We start from the raw sequence: 20,484 nt of genomic DNA on the forward strand, positions 1-20,484 counted from the left end.
TGCATGTCTCTGATTTACAGACACAGCTCTGCAGAAAATTTCCTAGTATTTGTGCTTCCTGTTTTCCTCCTTTTATCCTCACGGCTACTTCTGGACAAATGCCCTAACCCTTTTCTAAAGCACGGCTCTTCTAAATCAAGGATTATTCTTTATGAACATTTCTGAAAGGAGTAAGATGTATATAACAATACAAAGAGAAAGTCTTAGACAATACCAACTCAGAGGCAGGACTCCTAAAGGCAATTGGGAATATGGATGGAAAAAACCAAACGGTTTAAGTCCTGGTTCTTATGGCTAGGAGTTCTTCTTTTACGTACTTATACGAAATATCAGATGGATACCTTTATCTCAGTACACACACAGACCTCTGTATTGTAAACCGGTAGACACATCACCAGTTTACTGTATTTTGGATTTGAAGTAAGTAATCACAAAAGTGTTTCCTTTTACTATTACGTTTTTATTAACATCTATTCTAAACGACATTAGCAAAAAAGTATGGTGGTCCTATCTCCAGTCATGTTTACTATCTCCTTGGAATATCTCCTACCTCCTAGGAATTCAGTACACATAGTATGCATTTTAGCCGGTAGCACTTGGGTATTTCTGTCAAGCACAAAATTTGGAACAAAGGAAAACATTTAAGTGTAGTGAAGGAGAATGAAAAATATATGAATGAGTTTGAAATTCAGTTGATTAAGGTTATACAAACCACGCAAAGTACTCCAGAAGCGCTTCTTGGAAATAACACTATGGAGGATGTCATTGGAAGTAAGACTCTAGAGATGAGTTGGTGACCAGTGGAGAAGTGATGGGGCAGGCTGGACTACAAAGTAAGTGACTGAAAGGCTCTAAGTTGGAAGGGATGAAGCATGCCTCAGATAAATGAAGAGCATGACCCAGAAGAGAAGTGTGAAAATACAAGAAACCTTGGTGAATGTCCCAAGAGTGGCAATTAAGTGTCTGAAATTGGAGCTGTGGGACATGAGGAAGCCGCCACTGAAATGTGCCAGATCTGGAGTTGGGTGGGGACATCAGGTCTGCCAGCCAAGCAGAAACATTTCAGTAAGACAGCAGCGTGCTGTTTTCGTACAGCAAATGCGTGTAACAGCCCCATCCCAGAGGCAAAAACAAATGTGTACTAATCCAGACACACTCTTGTACCTGGTCCTCTGCAGTGAGCCCTGGACTCGTCGGCAAATGCCTGATGAGAAATAGAGCAATGCTACCTTTCCCACATAAAAAGCAAAACTATACCCTGAACTACAATACATATTTTGATAAACAACGAAGGACTGGTTCATAATTTATTATTTTTGTTCTCCTGCCTTAGAGTAGATGATGTGTAAAAAATGACACTAAACCAATGATTTAATCTACACCATGAATTCCTTTCCTTCAGTATATTTTGAAATACTGTTCTTTCTAGTTTTGTATATTCATTGATATTGGGAGGAAAAAGAGCTAAATGTAAAAACTTTATAAATCTGGCTCTAGTTAACATGAACTTAGGTGGGAACTTACTATCTTAAATCTCAATTCCTTCAGTATCAAGGTATTATTGATGGACTTTCTTTATGGGTTGATGGAGAAGCATGCAATTTTACTACTGAAAGGAATGAGTGATCACTCAGTAAGTATCAATACCTCAGTCTGTAAGAAAAAGAAGCTCATAGAGGTGAGTTGTCCTTAGGAATAAACCTTCTTAGGGCTGCGCTGGTCATGTGCTTGTTTCACTTAGAACCATGAATCACTGTCTCCCTGCTCTGTTCTGAGACACAGGGGGCGCTGAGTGACAGAGGCTGAGAGTCCCAGGCCCCTGTGTTAGCAAGCTTCCTGCTGGGCACCAGAGAGAGCCTGACAGGTGAGGGGAAGGGAGGAGCCAGGATATTCCTCTCTGCTCTTGCTCTGCCGCAGGCAGCTTCTTGGTAGCAGCTGAGCCTCTTACAAGGCTCCTGCTCCCCCCATGGACCCGCCCTGCTTCCAGAATCCTCTACTGGGCAGCCTCGCCACGATTCTAGCACTATCTGGCCAATGTCAGCCACAAGCTCTGCAAACACAACCTTCTCACTGTCCCTCCACTCTTAGAGTTATAGCATCTGCTTGCTGTTGCTAGGCTCTGAGCTGCTCACGACCTCTCACGTGATTTGCTTTGATCTGCTTTTCCATCACCTGTAAGCAATTTCCCAGAATGACTTTGCAGTTTCAGATGCCTGGAGTAATTTCTGATTTTCTGACTGAGTACTGACTCACAAACCAATTTAGTATCAGAACTATGGTGGTTTTCTATTCTATGATCGAAGATTAGATGACATGCTGCACATCTAAGTGCCACCCAACCATTATATAAATATAAATGTATATTTAAACTACTAAAAGAAATATTAAAATAATATATGATGCTATATATTGATAACTCCCATAGGCTCGATACTATCAATAAATGTTACAACATAATGTCATATAAGTGGGAAATATCCACCATCTGTTTTTCTTAAAAATTCAGTAATTGGATCATTTCCTATCCATTCCTCTCTGTTATCCTTTGTTTCTTTCACTCCCAGATTATCCCTTTTGAAACCTCATATAAATCCAATCTTTACCTGTGTTTCTAATAAATAAATATATATTCCACCCATTGTCCCCATCTCTTTCTCTTCACTCCTTAAGATTTATTCTTTAGTATCAAATGACACTTCAATTCAAAATTTTACATTGGTTTTGGAATTCACACCAGAAATGGCCAGTGTATTTTTACATCATCTGTCTCTGATGGCCATACAGTATTCCACTGTGCAGAGGTAGTATAATTTACTTAAGCAAGTGACCTATTCCCGGTGGACTGGATTGATATTACTTTACTACTATGGACAATGCTGCAACGAAGATTCTTGCACCCTTTTCTTCTGCACAGTGCAAGTGAACTTGCAGGATAAATCCCTGGTTTGAGTTGGGTTTTGGCATAGATTATATATTTGGATAGATTTAAAGCATTAGCCAACATTGTTTTGGATTCCCTTCCTTCAACACACTAAAACATTCATTACCTTCTAAAGAGTCTGTATCTATTTATTCTCCCATCAAGAGAGTTTGGGAGTGTCTCTTTCCCCATGCCTCAGGGCAATGTTTCTCATGCCTTTCATTAGTTGAGTTCTCCTTCCAAATGTTGATTTCACACACATGATACTTGAACATATAGCATAGAGGATACTTAAACCAGATTACTGGGGGTCAAAATCTTGCCCCATCCAGGTGTCTGGCCTTGGGAAAATAATCTCATCATCCCTCAGTTTTCTTATACACGCTCTAGGCATTATCATAGTACCTCAGTCACTGGATTGTGAAAATTAATTGAATATATATATATATATTAGTATAAATCAATATATAATGCATGTAGAATAGTGGAATAGTGCCTGGCATATACTAAGTATTTAATAAGTATTCATTCTTCTTGTTTTTAAAATGCTTCTTTTAAAAATTCACTTTTTATTCTTATGTTAAACAGTAGTATCCATAATATACCATGGACTTGATGTAACAAATTAAAAAATTTTAAGAAAAGTCATTACAGTAAATGCATAACTATTAAAATTAAAGAAGATATTATTTTGTTATATACCAAAATTTGGAAAATAATGTCTTAAATAACACTGTAGTTCCAAAATTCCCATTTCTTTCACTCTTTTAGGAAGTGTTGCATTTCTTCAGTATTAAATTAGGTTGAAGACACTTTTACATATTTATATATCATGTTTTCCCTTCTATGAACTACCTGTTTGGATTCTGCCTACTTTTTAAAAAAAATAAAGCCTTGTTTTTTTTTTTAAATTAGTTAATTTGTTTATTTATCTATTTTTGGCTGTGTTGGGTCTTCATTGCTGCACACAGGCTTCCCCTAGTTGTGGCGAGCGGGTACTACTCTTTGTTGCAGCGCGCAGGCTTCATTGCAGTGGCTTCTCTTGTTGCGGAGCATGGACTCTAGGCACGCAGGCTTCGGTAACTGTGGCACACAGACTCAGTAGCTGTGGCTCATGGGCTCTAGAGCGCAGGCTCAGTAGTTGCAGCGCACAGGCTTAGGTGCTCCGCGGCATGTGGGATCTTCCCGGACCAGGGCTTAAACCCATGTCCCCTGCATTGGCAGGCAGATTCTTAACCACTGCACCACCAGGGAAGTCCCCTAAAGCTTTGCTTTTTGTTACTAATTTTAAAGAATGTTTTCTACCTGTGCTAATAGAATTTTTCGGTGATGATTGATATGTTTTCTATTTGCACTGTCTCATATAGTAACCACTGGCTTAATGTAGCTACTGAGCACTTAAAATGTGGCTAGTATGACTGAAAAACTTTACTTTTAATTTATTTCATTTTAATTAATTTAAATTTAAATAGCCCTATATAGCTAGTGGCTACCATACTGGACAGCATAGCCTTAAATATTAAGGAAATTGGATCTTTCCCATTAGAAGGACAGAGTTAACATCTGGCTTATAGCTTGTTTTTTTAATTTTTTTTTATTGAAGTATAGTTGATCTACAATGTTGTGACCCAGTCTCTGCTGTACAGCAAAGTGACTCAGTTATACACATACATTCTTTTTTTCATATTCTTTTCCATTATGGTTTATCACAGGATACTGAATATCATTCCCTGTGCTATACAGTAGGACCTTGTTGTTTACCCATCCTATATATAATAGTTTATATTTGCTAATCCCACACTCCCAGCCCTTCCTTCCCCAACCCCAGCTTTTTTTTTAACCTAGCCTTGATCTTTAGTCAAATCCTTCTTGCAACACATACTCAAGAAATGTATAGGAGTACACTGGATCTAAGATGAATCAGCGTCCTGCTGATTATGTTTTGTATTAAACTAAGAGTATGTACTTGATTGTCCAGTTTGCTTATTGAGTAATCTGATGGTTCCCATACTTTGCAGCAAACTGGAAAAACAGGATACTGCTTTTTAAATCCCAATACCTGGGTTCCCACCTCCATATATTATTTAATTGGCATGGATGCTGCCTGGGCATCAGAATTCAAATGGGCAGTAAAATTTGGGAACCACAGGCATAACTTGTAATCAGTGAGTAACCTGGGAATGATGAGATGCAGATGCACCAGAGAATGGGGCGGACACATAGCTCTGAGGAGTTACATCATTAGCAAGGTATAAGAGCTGAAGTTCCCTGGAGCTGATGGCTGTCCTGGTCTGTGGTAGTCCCACCCACTCAGTCTCCTCCATTGTGACCATGTTTATCCCAGTTCAAGTTGTTGGGATACTTAGAACCTGTTCAGCATAACTGAGCACCCATTATGCTGTTGCTTGTCCTTGATCCTTTTTGAAGCCTAAGTATACTTGTAGGTGAATGAAGTCTATTCAATCATAGGCAGTCTGAATATCAATCTTAACCCAAGACCACTGCTGCTAATAATCAAAGTGGGCATTGCCATCATTTAGGCTAGAAATATTTTCCCAAAAATTTATACTTTTTCTTTTAATGTTGTTTATACTCTTTTTTTTCATGAAGCTTTGAAAATATTATCCAATTTTTCACCTTTTCCCCTGTGGCATCTGGGTTTGGCCCTCTTGCTTAGAAAGACACACGCTTCCAATATTATATGTGTATCTATACATTGTCCTGAGAGTTCTTTTAATACTTTTGTTTGTGTGTCTGTATTGTTTTTAAATATTCAAGTATAATCAAGTATCTATTTTGATATAAAAATGTTATTATTTATTTTTCTAGAAGCTATAGCTTACCAAGTTCCATATTGACTAATTTACATTCCCTCACATATTTTCATTGCTCTATCATAGGAAAATCCCTAAATGTATTTGGATTTGCTAATGGATGTTCTATTTTGTTCTTCCACTATGTTTTAATGTGCAAGTATAAATATGTTTTAATTAACACAGATTTGTAAAATTTTCCTAATATGTAGATTCTCCTTACTACTGTTATTTTTGCTAACAGCTATTTTCTCATATTCACTATTTATATATGAAATTCAGAATGATTTCACTTTTCTTTTTTTTTTTTTGCATTACACGGGCCTCTCATTGTTGTGGCCTCTCCCGTTGCGGAGCACAGGCTCTAGACCCGCAGGCTCAGCAGCCATGGCTCATGGGCCCAGCCGCTCTGCGGCATGTGGGATCTTCCCAGACCGGGGCATGAACCTGTGTCCCCTGCATTGGCAGGCGGACTCAACCACTGCACCACCAGGGAAGCCCCTGATTTCACTTTTTTGAGTTATTTTAGGTAGAATGAATAGCTTCATAATATTGTTTTCTATTTCAAATAGATATGTCCTCACATTTATTCATCTTCTTTTATGTCCTTTAGTAATATTCTAAATATTATTTTCATATATCTCTTATAATTCCTTTAAGCTTTTTCCTTGATATTTATTAATTTTTGGCTCTATTATAAGTGGACTATGTATTTCTTTTATATTGTCTACCTAGTTATTTATATGTAGGAAGATAAATTACTGGTTTTAAAAATTAATTTTATTGTTAGGCACATAATTTATTTAATTATCTTTTTAAAAATAGTAAGATGATTCATTTAGATTTTTAAGGAATTATTGTATCAATGCCAAATCACACCTCCTTTCTAGCTTTATATATTTTTCTAGCCTCTGATCTGACTGAATTATGTTTGATAAGTTTGAAAATTAAAAATGTAAAACAGGAAAGAGACACTCATGCATCAGTCTTTTAGAAGACCTCAGTCTTGAAGAGCAATAAAGAAACATTTCAAGATTAATTGATATTTATAGGACATTCCAGCCAAAAATAACAGAATACACTTTCTTCTCAAGTGCACATGGAACATTCTCCAGGATAGATCATATCCTGGGTCACAAATCAAGCCTTGGTAAATTGAAGAAAACTGAAATCGTATCAAGTATCTTTTCTGACCACAATGCTATGAGACTAGATATCAATTACAGGAAAAAATAAAAACACATGGAGGCTAAACAGTACAGGTAAAAAGTACAAACACATGGAGGCTAAACAATATACTACTAAATAACCAAGAGATCACTGAAGAAATCAAAGAGGAAATCAAAAAATACCTAGAAACAAATGACAGTGAACACATGACAACCCAAAACTTAAGGGATGCAGCAAAAGCAGTTTTAAGAGGGAAGTTTATAACAATACAATCCTACCTCAAGAAACAAAAAAAATCTCAAATAAACAACATAAACTTACACCTAAAGCAATCAGAGAAAGAAGAAGAACAACAAAAAAAAATTAGCAGAAGGAAAGAATCATAAAGATCAGATCAGAAAAAAATGAAAAATAAATGGAGGAAACAGTAGCTAAGATCAATAAAACTAAAAGCTGGTGCTTTGAGAAGATAAACAAAATTGATAAACCATTAGCCAGACTCATCAGGAAAAAATGGGAGAAGACTCTAATCAATAGAATTAGAAATGAAAAAGGAGAAGTAACAACTGACACTGCAGAAATAAAAGGATCATGACAGACTACTACAAGCAACTATATGCCAATAAAATAGACAACCTGGAAGAAATGAACAAATTCTTAGAAAAGTACAACCTTCCAAGACTGAACCAGGAAGAAATAGGAAATATGAACAGACCAATCACAAGCACTGAAATTGAAACTGTAATTAAAAATCTTCCAACAAACAAAAGCCCAGGACCAGATGGCTTCACAGGTGAATTCTATCAAACATTCAGCAAAGAGTTAAAACCTATACTTCTCAAACTCTTCCAATATACAGCAGAGGGAGGAACACTCCTAAACTCATTCTATGCGGCCACCATCACCCTGATACCAAAACCAGACAAAGATGTCACAAAAAAAGAAAACTACAGGCAAGTATCACTGATGAACATAGATGCAAAAATCCTCAACAAAATACTAGCAAACAGAATCCAACAGCACATTAAAAGGATCATACACCATGATCAAGTGGGGTTTATCCCAGAATGCAAGGATTCTTGAATATACACAGATCAATCAATGTGATACACCATATTAACAAACCGAAGGATAAAAACCAAAAGATCATCTCAATAGATGCAAAAAAGCGTTTGACAAAATTCAGCACCCATTTATGATAAAAACTCTTCAGAAAGTGGGCACAGAGGGAACCTAACTCAACATAATAAAGGCTGTATATGACAAACCCACAGCCAACATCATTCTCAATGGTGAAAAATTGAAACCATTTCCTCTAAGATCAGGAACAAGACAAGGGTGCCCACTCTCACCACTCTTATTCAACACAGTTTTGGAAGTTTTAGCCATGGCAGTCAGAGAAGAAAAAGAAACAAAAGGAATCCAAATCAGGAAAGAAGTAAAACTGTCACTGTTTGCAGATGACATGACATTATACATAGAGAATCCTAAAGATGCCACCAGAAAACTACTAGAGCTCATCAATGAATTTGGTAAAGTAGCAGGATACAAAATTAATGCAGAGAAATCTCTTGCATTCCTGTACACTAACAATGAAAAATCTGAAAGTGAAATTAAGGAAACACTCCCATTAACCATTGCAACAAAAATAAAATACCTAGGAATAAACCTACCTAAGGAGACAAAAGACCTGTATGCAAAAAACTATAAGGCGCTGATGAAAGAAATTAAAGATGATATAAACATATGGAGAGATATAACACGTTCTTGGGTTGGAAGAATCAACATTGTGAAAATGACTACATTACACAAAGCAATCTACAGATTCAATGCAATCCCTATCAAACTACCAATGGCATTTTTCACAGAACTAGAACAAAAAAATTCACAATTTGTATGGAAGCACAAGAGACCCCGAATAGTCAAAGCAATCTTGAGATAGAAAAACAGAGCTGGAGGAATCAGGCTCCCTGACTTCAGACCATACTACAAAGCTACAGTAATCAAGACATTATGGTACTGGCACAAAAACAGAAATATAGATCAATGGAACAGGATAGAAAGCCCAGAGATAAACCCACACACATATGGTCACCTTATCTTTGACAAAGGAGGCAAGAATATACAATGGAGAAAAGACAGCCTCTTCAATAAGTGGTGCTGGGAAAACTGGACAGCTACATGTAAAAGAATGAAATTAGAACACTCCCTAACACCATACACAAAAATAAACTCAAAATGGATTAAAAACCTAAATATAAGGCCAGACACTATAAGCTCTTAGAGAAAAACACAGGCAGAACACTCTATGACATAAATCACAGCAAGACCCTTTTTTGACCCACCTTCTAGAGTAATGGAAATAAAAAGAAAAATAAACAAATCGGACCTAATGAAACTTAAAAGCTTTTGCACAGCAAAGGAAAACATAAACAAGATGAAAAGACAACCCTCAGAATGGGAGAAAATATTTGCAAATGAAGCAACTGACAAAGGATTAATCTCCAAAATTTACAAGCAGCTCATGCAGCTCAATATCAAAAAAACAAACAACCCAATCCAAAAATGGGAAGAAGACCTAAATAGACATTTCTCCAAAGAAGATAAGCAGATTGCCAACAAACACATGAAAGGATGCTTAAAATCACTAATCATTAGAGAAATGCAAATCAAACCACAATAAGGTATCACCTCACACCTGTCAGAATGGCCATCATCAAAAAATCTACAAACAATAAATGCTGGAGAGGGTGTGGAGAAAAGGGAACCCTCTTGCACTGTTGGTAGGAATGTAAATTGATACAGCCACTATGGAGAACAGTATGGAGGTTCCCTAAAAAACTAAAAATAGTATTACCATATGACCCAGCAATCCCACTACTGGGCATATATCCCAAGAAAACCATAATTCAGAAAGAGACATGTACCACAATGTTCACTGCAGCTCTATTTACAATAGCCAGGACATGGAAGCAACCTAAGTGTCCACCGACAGATGAATGGATAAAGAAGATGTGGCACATATATACAATGGCATATCACTCAGCCATTAAAAGAAACAAAATTGAGTTATTTGTAGTGAGGTGGATGGACATAGAGTCTGTCATACAGAGTGAAGTCAGAAAGAGAAAAACAAATACAGTATGCTAACACATATATATGGTTCTAAAAGAAAAATGGTTCTGCTGACCTTGGGGCAGGACAGGAATAAAGATGCAGATGTAGAGAATGGACTTGAGGACACAGGGAGGGGGAAGGGTAAGCTGGGATGAAGTGAGAGCGTGGCATGGACATATATACACTACCAAATGTAAAACAGATAGCTAGTGGGAAGCAGCCGCATAGCACAGGGAGATCAGCTCGGTGCTTTATGACCACCTAGAGGGGTGGGATAGGTAGGATGGGAGGGAGGCTCAAGAGGGAGGGGATATGGGGGTATATGTATGCATACAGTTGATTCACTTTGATATACAGCAGAAACACAACACTGTAAAGCAATTATACTCCAATAAAGATGTGAAAAAGAAAAAAAAGAAACATTTCAAAAGGACAAAATTGCTTCCCAGAGAGAGGATCTCCATATATATGGAGTGGGGAATGAGAAAAGTTAGAAGCAGACATCTACAACACTGCCTCACAGCAAGAAAGGAGAAAAGAGGGTGATGTTTGGTCACTGAACTGTCGCACGGTAGAATGTGAGATACAAGCTGTAAAGTGTTTTTCAAACATGCCATCCTCTGGTTGATGATTTGAGAATCATCTGGATGTGACTGTGCACTCTGAAGAGGGCACCAAATCAAATCTCCTGCTAACTCTAATCACTCTCTTCAAATTACTTTTATTTTGCTGGCTTAGGGACAGATCAATTGGAAGAATGTGAAGCAACATTACCATTTATCTTATATTACTGTATATATGTTTCCACAACTCATAGGAGTTCATATACATTTTTGTATATTACATATTGATGTAAAGTTCCAGTATACATGTGCCCAAGAAGTTTATGAGAAGGGCCTGACATAACATGTTACAGAATGAGCACAGATGCGAGGAGGTGAAATAAACCACGCTGCTTGGTAGAGAAGGCGCCTAGCAAACCGTTCTGATTCATGATTGATGTCACATTAAAAACCTCAATGCAGCCACCTTTAACCATGCACTCCTAGGTTCATCATTTTCAAAAGGGTGGAGAACTTACAGTTAAATAGAAATGTAAACAGGAGATTCCCTGTGGATAAAGGCTAATAAAATAGACTTCCAATAAAAACATCTTTTTGGCACTCAAGTAGAGGCAGTGTTGAAAGGCTGAAGCAGCTTAAGGCACCCTCCAGGCATCTGCCCAAGTACTGAGCCAAGAACTGCAAAGTATTATGCTTGATGACTTGACATGTTGACATACACAGCATCAGCACTGTTACACTTTATATCAACACACATGACTTTTGAAGGCTCAGAATACTAGAATAGCATAGGGCAAGGTCTAGGAAGGTGCACCTCACAAGGTGAGGAGTCCACCAGTCTTACCACACACCTCGCACTTGTATTTCTGCCTCCTTGGGTTTCCTATTAAATGCCCTCAGTCACCTATTTATTTGACTGGAGATAAGTACATGTTAAAATATTTGCAGGTGGTGCTTCTGCCCTGTTTGGCTTATAGAGTTGACAACTCAATCATTCACAGTGATAATAATGCTGTGAATATTTTGTGACAGGTGATGCTTATGTCTAATTGACTATAGTTATCATAGGGGCTCCGTGTCTTTCACCAGCCAAACCCATAACCATGACACTCAACACTTCTAATTAAAAAATAGATATACTAACTTTAGAAATATGCTAATATGAAAGTATGGGTTTTTTGTTTGAAAAATCAGATAGAATTGAAATCCAGAGGGAGGATATATGTATATGTATAGCTGATTCACTTTGTTATACATACAGCAGAAACTAACACACCATTGTAAACCAAGTATACTCCAATAAAGATGTTAAAAAAAAAATAGCACCTGACACATTAAAAAAAGAAGTAAACTATCGTGCATAACCATCATATTTACTTAAATAATTCATAACATTAGTACCATCCCATTCCTTGCCCTTATAGTCTGCAGTGTAAAAGAAGCTTGAGCATATATCAGAGAGAATTTGTATAGTTTGGCTGTAAAGTTCCTGCACATGTTGATTTGCTTAAAATAATTTCTAAGATGTTCGTTTCACGAAGTTTCAGCAATTGTTCTTAGATGAGTGAAAATTATACCTTACATTTCCTTTTCCAATCATTTACAGTAAACTGGCTGAAAAGTCTTTTGATCATGGATGTTGAGAGAATTTATTTTGTCTTCAATTTGAGAGGAACAATTTCAGTAGCTTGCATTTCTAAGTTTTTGTAAAATATTTATATGCTATCTAGTAGAGTACTTTGTATAAATTACATTTGTGAGCACTGGACTATAAATTTTATTCCAAAGAATAATTTTTAAAAATATCATATATCTCTCGTTTACAGTTCTATTAAATATATGCATGGCCACATAGATAACAAAACATTTTGCCTTTCTTTTTAAAGATTATTTTTAAAAAGCAGCAGGGCATTTGATTAATTCTTTCAGGTATATAGAAATCACTGTTCTCTCTAGTGCTTGAAGAGGAATAAATAAAGGAAGAATGAGGAATCCTCACGGCAGCATTTCCATCCATATTGATGGGTTTTATTTTATTTGTCTCTAAACTTGTAACAACTGCCTTTTCTTCCTGTTTCCATCACATACTCGTATAATGCCTTAGCTGTTTCCTAACTCTCGTTCACAGATTTATTTGTATCATCTGGAGCAGACTGTGAAGCTCTGAAAGAAAACTGGCAAGTTTTATATAATCTGGATACATCCCATAATATCTAGAAAAACTGGGCAAAAAAAAATAAAGTTAGGAAACACATTTGTAAAATGTGACAAAGGGTTAAATTCTTTACTATGAACATCAATTAAAAATTGTTCTTTGGCTAAAAATAAAAACCAAAAAACAAATTAAAGTGATCTGTGTTATACCAGGTGAAAATGTTAAGAGCCAGGGCACAATTCGCTGTGTTTCACTTTTCCTGCGTTGGCAATTACAGATTCACAGAGAGGGAGCTCCCCTCAGAGTGAGACCTGAGTAACTGTGGGGTAGAAATAGAACTCTTAGCCTATCTGGGATGAACAGGTAGCATGAGAGAGAGAGAGAGAGAGAGAGAGTGTGTGTGTGTGTGTGTGTGTGTGTGTGTCTACATATATCAACAAAGTTTGAAGATTTGAGGCTGTTTTACCTACACCATAACCTTACCCGTTTTATGTGTGGCCATGGCACCAGCTGCACCAAGTCTCAATTCTGATCTTGACATTCATCTACTTTTTTTACCATATTCAAAATTATAGTCTGGTCCTTACCAAACTTGATAGTCCATTCCGACCAGTCTCACTGGTTACTACATGGGAAACCATATCTCTGGATAATGCCAATGTCCGTTCTTTTGTTCACACTTTTCCAGCTTCATGGAATTGCTTCCTTAATCCTTCCATAATCTAAGTTTTAATGCTCTTTTCAAGACCCATGTAAGCCCTGCTTTTTTTGACAAATTCATTCTACAGTGATCTCCATATTCTGTCAATTTCCAAAGCCCTAGGAGTCTGTACCACACATTTGCACGCTCTTCTGACTCACTTTTTGGTTTGTTCTGATGTTTTTTATCTTTTCAACAACATTAACTCTTTTTTTTTTAAACATCTTTATTGGAGTATAATTGCTTTACAATGGTGTGTCAGTTTCTGCTTTATAACAAAGTGAATCAGTTATACATATACATATATCCCCATATCTCCTCCCTCTTGCGTCTTCCTCCCTCCCACTCTCCCTATCCCACCTCTCTAGGTGGTCACAAAGCACCAAGCTGATCTCCCTGTGCTATGCGGCTGCTTCCCACTAGCTATCTATTTTACATTTGGTAGTGTATATATGTCCATGCCTCTCTTGCGCTTTGAGCTCTTTTAATACAGAATTTCGTACAAAGTTAGGCACAGATTAGGAGATCAATGTATTCAAATCTATTCATTGATTGATTGATTTTTTTTTTCACTAATTTACTCAACAAGTGATGTGCCACACTGGGTGCTGAGTGCTGGAAATGCAAAGATGAGAAAGATAAACCTTTTCCCATGAAAAAGTTCAAAATGTATAGGGGAGAGAGAAATGTAGCCTTCTAACACTAAAGTACATTAATCTGGTACCATATAAATGTACTAAAAGGAGGAGTTGATGGGTGGAGGAACGGGTCGCTTTTAGTTGTGTGATCATGAAAGTATCCTACAAGAAAGTGCATTTCATTTATTGGTTCATTCACTCTTTCCCTCATTCATTCATTCATTCAACAAACATTTAGTAATTGCAGGCAACATGCCAGGTACTGTTAAGATTGGGGATACCGGGATGACAGGTTGGAAGGTAGAGCCTCTACTTCCAGGGTGCTCACACGCCAAAGGGGAAAACAATGAGTAAACCAACAAATGATAGCACAGTCTAAAAAACAATGTTACCTAGCCAGGTCATTGTGATCGATGCTGTTTGTCTTTACATTGATTGGTTTGGACTAGTTAAGGATATCATTCACGTCACTATTGCACCCTGAGCACCTCACCTTTAATAAGTAAGTGAAAAAGACAAATAGCACTATCTAGGTTTCGCTTTCCTCAAGCTTGAACCACGAAAAACAATTAATTGTCATAGTTAAGATTAAAAAATTTTTTTAAATATCAAAAACATACATCTTACTTAACACGGCTAAATATTAGCACGAATTAGCCGCCATTTATCTAGTTTAAAATCCAATGCTTATTTCGAAAAAAAGAGTAAAAGATATCCCAGACCCCTAGTTAAAATAAATACCTCATTAAGCTTTCATTGCTATTGGTTCATAATTACTGTTTATTTTATCCCTACTTTGAATGGTTTTCATGGAACTAATTCAACCATAATATCCAATTTTTCTCGCTCTTATACAGAACTTCAACTTGCTTTGGATTTTAATGCAGGTTTTCTTAAAAATGCTTATAGAAAACTTCTTCCAGCCTGACTGTTGTCCTTGCTTGAGAACAAGCAGGGCTACATCTTCTCAATTCAATTTACATCAATAAAAATGCACTGGATGACCACCAAGTACTTTAGAGATACAAAGGTGAGTAAATCACAGTCCATTTCTTCAACGACTGTATCATGTATAACGGACTTCTAGGAAGTTTCAAAAGAGAGGCCATTGACTGATCAAACAGAATTACCATTATGTGCCCAGATAGGCCTCCAAATTATCTGTGTGCCAAGAATGATGCTTCATTAAGTTACTCATTTTCTCTGCTTCCAGCAGCTCAGTCAGAGGAAAATTAAAAACCAAAAAAAAACACAGTTCTTTGATTGCGGTATGTTGTCCCCAGCCCACATAAGATCCAAACCAATACTTTTCTACACTAAAAAACGAAATCCTTTCATCACCACCAAGCAAACTTCCTTTAGCTTCCCTCTTCCATTGGGTGTTTGTATACCATCAGTCAACTACAAATACCACCCACTTTATTACAAACGGCCTCCTTGTCAGTCTCCCTTACAGGAGCTGTGCCCTGTCCACAAAACACAGCATCTTACACACTTGAAAGACTAGAGAATGGTTTATATATAAATCATATATGTGTGTGTATATATAAAATACATATATAAATATTCCAAATATTATACATAAAAACCTCCATATACTAGAGAGATTAATTCGTAAATCTCAGTCATCAGAAGAAATAAAAGCAATAAATTCTTTTCAACAAACTTAAAGACAATGCAAAACTACTATGCTATTGAACAAAACTTAAAATGTTTTTATATAGGTTTAGTTTCTTTCTTTAACTTCCACACTATTTAGTGCACTAATGAGATTCTTTTTTCAATTTCTGAGGACTCTGCGAAATAAGTTTACCTTTAGTATTTTCATAAATTAAACCATAAAATGTATTAGAAAATGAATAGTAATACATTTTCTCTTGAAAAATGTTTTCTAAGTAATTCTGAAGATTCTGTTTCTAAACTTAGTTTAAGAGATTCGTAAACAGCATGTAGGGATGACTCTACTTCTCTCTCTAGGCTATGAATTCTGTTGAAGAAACATACCCAGATACTGTCCTCTTGTCGATACTGTTTCCAGTTCCTGCCACTGTCACTGAACATTAGGAGGTAGCTGGTCACCCAGTTGGAGCTCCCATATCCCCCTTGGGTGGCCACAGCGGTGATCTCCATTCTCTCTCCAAGGTCAATCTGCAACCACTGGTATTTGTTTGACACAAGTGGAGACCAGCCACCAGCTCCTTTTGTGAAAAGAGAAAAAGGAGAAATGAGCAAAGAATTCGTTAAAAATCTGTTAGTGAACTATCAATCCCAGTAAGACTGTTCCTCTATGGAACTTAAGAAAGTCAAGGGGCTTCCCTTGTGGCACAGTGGTTGAGAGTCCGCCTGCCGATGCAGGGGACATGGGTTCGTGCCCTGGTCCAGGAAGACCCCACATGCCGCGGAGCAGCTGGGCCCGTGAGCCATGGCCGCTGAGCCTGCGCGTCCGGAGCCTGTGCTCTGCAACTGGAGAGGCCACAACAGCAAGAGAGGCCCGCGTACCGCAAAAAAAAAAAAAAAAGAAAGTCAAATTTCCAAAATACGAAACTTTCCATAATGCTTGAAAAATACAGAGAAACAAGAATGTAATGTAAATGGATGGAGCCTATGTTAATTATGTTCATTTCTAGGCGTTTCAACCATCTGACACTGGGAGAGTTAACTGAATGACGTTAAACTCACTGAATGTTTAAACCACTTAATTTGACAGGCAGACATCCACGTCAACACTTGGAACTGGCATGTTTACTGCCCACATGCATGACTGTGTAATGATTTGGCCTTACACCCCTTTGCCCAGAACTTGATTTACCTTCACACTATGGTGGAACTAGAAGACTACCTTTGATGTCTGATCATGTTTAGACTCTTTAGAGAAAGAAGTACAGCATTAAGCCCGGGAATACAAAGATGGCCAAGGGACAGTTCCTGCCTTCACCGTGTTTCAGGTCTTATGGGAGGAAAAGACGTTGAAAAGCATATTTGAAACACAACATGAAAAGTGTTAATGGTGAGGCAGGTGCAGGGAATAATAACACAGTAAATAATGGAGAGCTCTATCCAGTGATAACTGGCTTGCAACAGCGTGTGAGAGACCATTAAATTTTCAGCAATTTTGCAAGATGATTGTTAAAGATAGCCATCTTTGCAATTGGCCACGGTGGGAGTATTTAAACCACGAAAATTGGCCAACTCTGCAAATCAGTACCCACTCCCACCCCAGCCAGTTTACCAACACATCACTAGTTGTATCCTATCTGGGAAGGGGGGTGGTGGGTGAGAGGACAGTGGATAGGAGAGCCATGGTAAATTGTGTTTGAGCACTCAGAAGTGAAAACAGAAGTCTGTTGTATATTCAAGGAAATATGGATAGAACAGAATTTATTGTGTTTTGTTTTATCCAAATGCACACCAGAAAATTATAGACATGATTACCTACTGTATGTCTTGTTAAGACGTTTCATTCTTCCAGTTTACTATAACAGTGCTTTATTTGAGGAATTTATTTAAGTAATACTGACATTGCTGACTGTGTAAGTATTATGTAGTCACTGTAAAAAACATGAAATAGGGTTTATCCCATTCTTGAATCCATAATTGTCTACTATTCAATATATATTAAAATGCAGTATCTGTTACATAATGTACCATGTAAGAATATTAGTACATGTTTTTTTTCCCCATTCTTTTGCCATCCACCTTGAGGCTCTGATAATAACTTCTGACAGTTCAGATAGAGATTACCATAAATTTATATACAGTTTTTATTCAAGCATTATTCTTGACATCCATGCCCTGTTTTATAAACGTTGAGTCAGGCACTAATACAAAGAGATGCCCAATTTTGCTATAACGGTAAGACACGTATCTTTGTGAGACCTAAAGGGACACATCTGTATTAACAACTGCTTTAATAAGATTTAAAAACCCTTCTGATGGCAGATACAACACAGTGACACTCTGAGAGATAAAAAGCAGAACTCTGTGTTACTTACAGCTTCAAAGAAGAGAAGACTGCAAGGAAGGGCCATAGAGGGAAATGCCACCACAGAAAGGGTGGCAAGTTGAAGCCGTAGAGGGCAGCTCACGTATGGCAAGCGGGGTGGGGTAAGCTAAGTTTTGTGAGCTCCAGGGAAGAGGGGCTGTGTCCGGGTGTCTGGCCCTGGCTCCAGGATGATCAGGGTCGATGCATAGTGGCCACAGAGGGTGTGAGCGCAATAGAAGAAGGGGTTGGGTTGGGACATAATCGGCTGCTCAAGAAGGGGACTGACCAGCCTCTAGTCAGGGCCTCAAACTGAGTTAAGGCAGCATCTTTTTTAAGTATTATATTCTAACAGTCTCCTCCCTTGACAGCATCACACTAACTCCTGATTGTATTCGGGTATGAGTCCCGAGATTACTTACTACATTGTCCTTAGAACTACATCATTTCTTTTCAAATTTCCTTCTTTCTTGGAGGGAATCATTGTTCAAAAGTGTCTTCCACTTTGTACATCAAAAGTACAATGCTCTCCTTATTGATCCAAAATGTTGATACATTGTGCAATTTTTATTGGTGTGTTTTTACTTTTCATTTTCTCTGTAGTTGCCCCTGAAGAACCCGTGGTTTTGGCTAGTGACCTGGATGAGTGGAGTTCTCTTGGTCACCAATACCATCTACCATGTTTAGGTTAGAGTGGAAAATTCTTGTATTTTAAATAAGAGGGCTTGTTGGGTAGACATGGGCCCTGGCTGCATTTTGGGTGTCTTGGGGTCATTGACCTAGCATGGCTTTGCTGTCCACAAAGGGCACTGCTCATGCAGCCTGTCTGCAGAGCAACAAGAGGCACAGTGCTCTTAACTAGGACACAGCAGTGTCCCCCATATTGTTATGATATATAAATGGGAATCAGCGGTTCCCAATGGATGTAGAAAAGACAGTAGCAATAGGGGTTGGGGAATCTCAGGATTTGGCTACCTGACAGTAGGGTCAACCTTCTTCTCTAGAGTTAACAATAGACCATGTCTTTGAAGTATGGGTACATGATGGGAGTGGTGAGTGGGTAAAAACTTCCCTCTACTGTCCTATCTAATTTTACAATTCTGCCTCAGGGCCTAACAAAAGTTTGGAAGTTGAAAGTCTTCCAGGGTCTGATGTTCACCAAGCAGCCTTGGTCCATCTGCAGCATAGCTGCATATGTGTTACAACTGCCTATCTCTGCATTTTTATCATTTTTTGCATAGAAAAGTTGGAAAAGAATGAATGAAGTGCCCCCAGCCAGCCATCATCTTTACCTGCAATTTCTATGTTTGGAATTTTATCTACATCACCTTATACCTTTGAGAAAATACTGAGTTATTTTGTTTCTTGCTCTTTCTAGTTAATTTTAATGGTCTAAAGTCAGTAATGAAGATACATTTTTAATACAGAATTGCATAATGTTTCTGTGGTACTTTGACATTCCTTTATAGATCAGTATTTAAAACGTGAACACATGTGGGAAGCACAGTGGAAAAAAAAAAGAATCAGCGTAAGTCTAGTGAGTTAAGATTGGATCATCAGTTCTCATCAGGAGCAAGTTCTCACTGACCGCTCCCTCTTCCGGCATCACTCACCATTACAGCTGCACTAACCAACTTGAAACATCCGCAATGAATTGGCCTTGAACATTTCAATTTCTCACCTGTGGCGAAAAGGTACTACTGATATGCTAAATCAAGTGATACCATTAACGAGGTACACCAATAAAGTAATGGAAATTCAGATGCTCCTAGGCTTTACCAAGTAATTTCAGCAAGATAAGTCAGCCATAGGGAATCCAGAGATTCCTACAGGGTTTTAAACTGTGTGGCTGTATAGACACACGTGGTATAAGTGTGTGATGGAGTGCTATGATTGTTCTAATTTTAAAACAAATGTTGAATAGTGATATGGAAAATGCAAATATACAGATATAGATAAATAGACATGGATATAGAACTCAGCACACTTTGGTAGTGCCAGCCTATGATGACATGTAGGGACAATAGTGACATGAAATGAAAACGTAGCTGCAGCTGAGGTTAAGCTACCCCAGGCGTAGGGTCACCGCCAAACCACCTAGCCTTCTGGAGACATCATATCGTCATAGTGTTTACTTTTTGAATGGAGAAAATGATGGCTAACTCCAGCAAGTTGTTAACCCTGAAGTACTATAAAATGAAATATAGTGAACTTTTAAAATTTACTAACTAAAACTTTCAGTTGGTGGTCAAGTATTATTTGTCCTTAATGATTAGGACATTTAATATGTCGACAGAGTCAACATCATGGTAGGACAACGTGAGACGAATGACCATCTTCCCATAACCCCATCTATTCCATGGTCAACATCATGGTAGGACAACGTGAGACGAATGACCATCTTCCCATAACCCCATCTATTCCATGGT

The 20,484-nt window shown here is 37.7% G+C and overlaps 1 protein-coding gene across 7 annotated transcripts in view; it reads right to left on the reverse strand.

Annotated features, from left to right (window-relative positions):
• CNTNAP4 (contactin associated protein like 4) overlaps window positions 1–20,484 on the reverse strand; it is a 259,157-nt gene that overhangs the window by 166,123 nt on the left and 72,550 nt on the right. For 6 of the 7 annotated variants that reach the window (XM_029204811.1, XM_029204835.1, XM_029204844.1 and 3 more), the window contains exon 3: window positions 16,081–16,274. In XM_029204811.1, the coding sequence (XP_029060644.1) occupies window positions 16,081–16,274 (194 nt within the window). The remainder of the gene's footprint in view (window positions 1–16,080; window positions 16,275–20,484) is intronic. The other variant, XM_029204816.1, reaches the window with a different exon arrangement.

The sequence above is a fragment of the Monodon monoceros genome, unplaced genomic scaffold, assembly GCF_005190385.1.
Source record: "Monodon monoceros isolate NGI ecotype Baffin Bay Population unplaced genomic scaffold, NGI_Narwhal_1 Super_Scaffold_10, whole genome shotgun sequence".
In the NCBI taxonomy this organism is placed as follows: Eukaryota; Metazoa; Chordata; class Mammalia; order Artiodactyla; family Monodontidae; genus Monodon; species Monodon monoceros.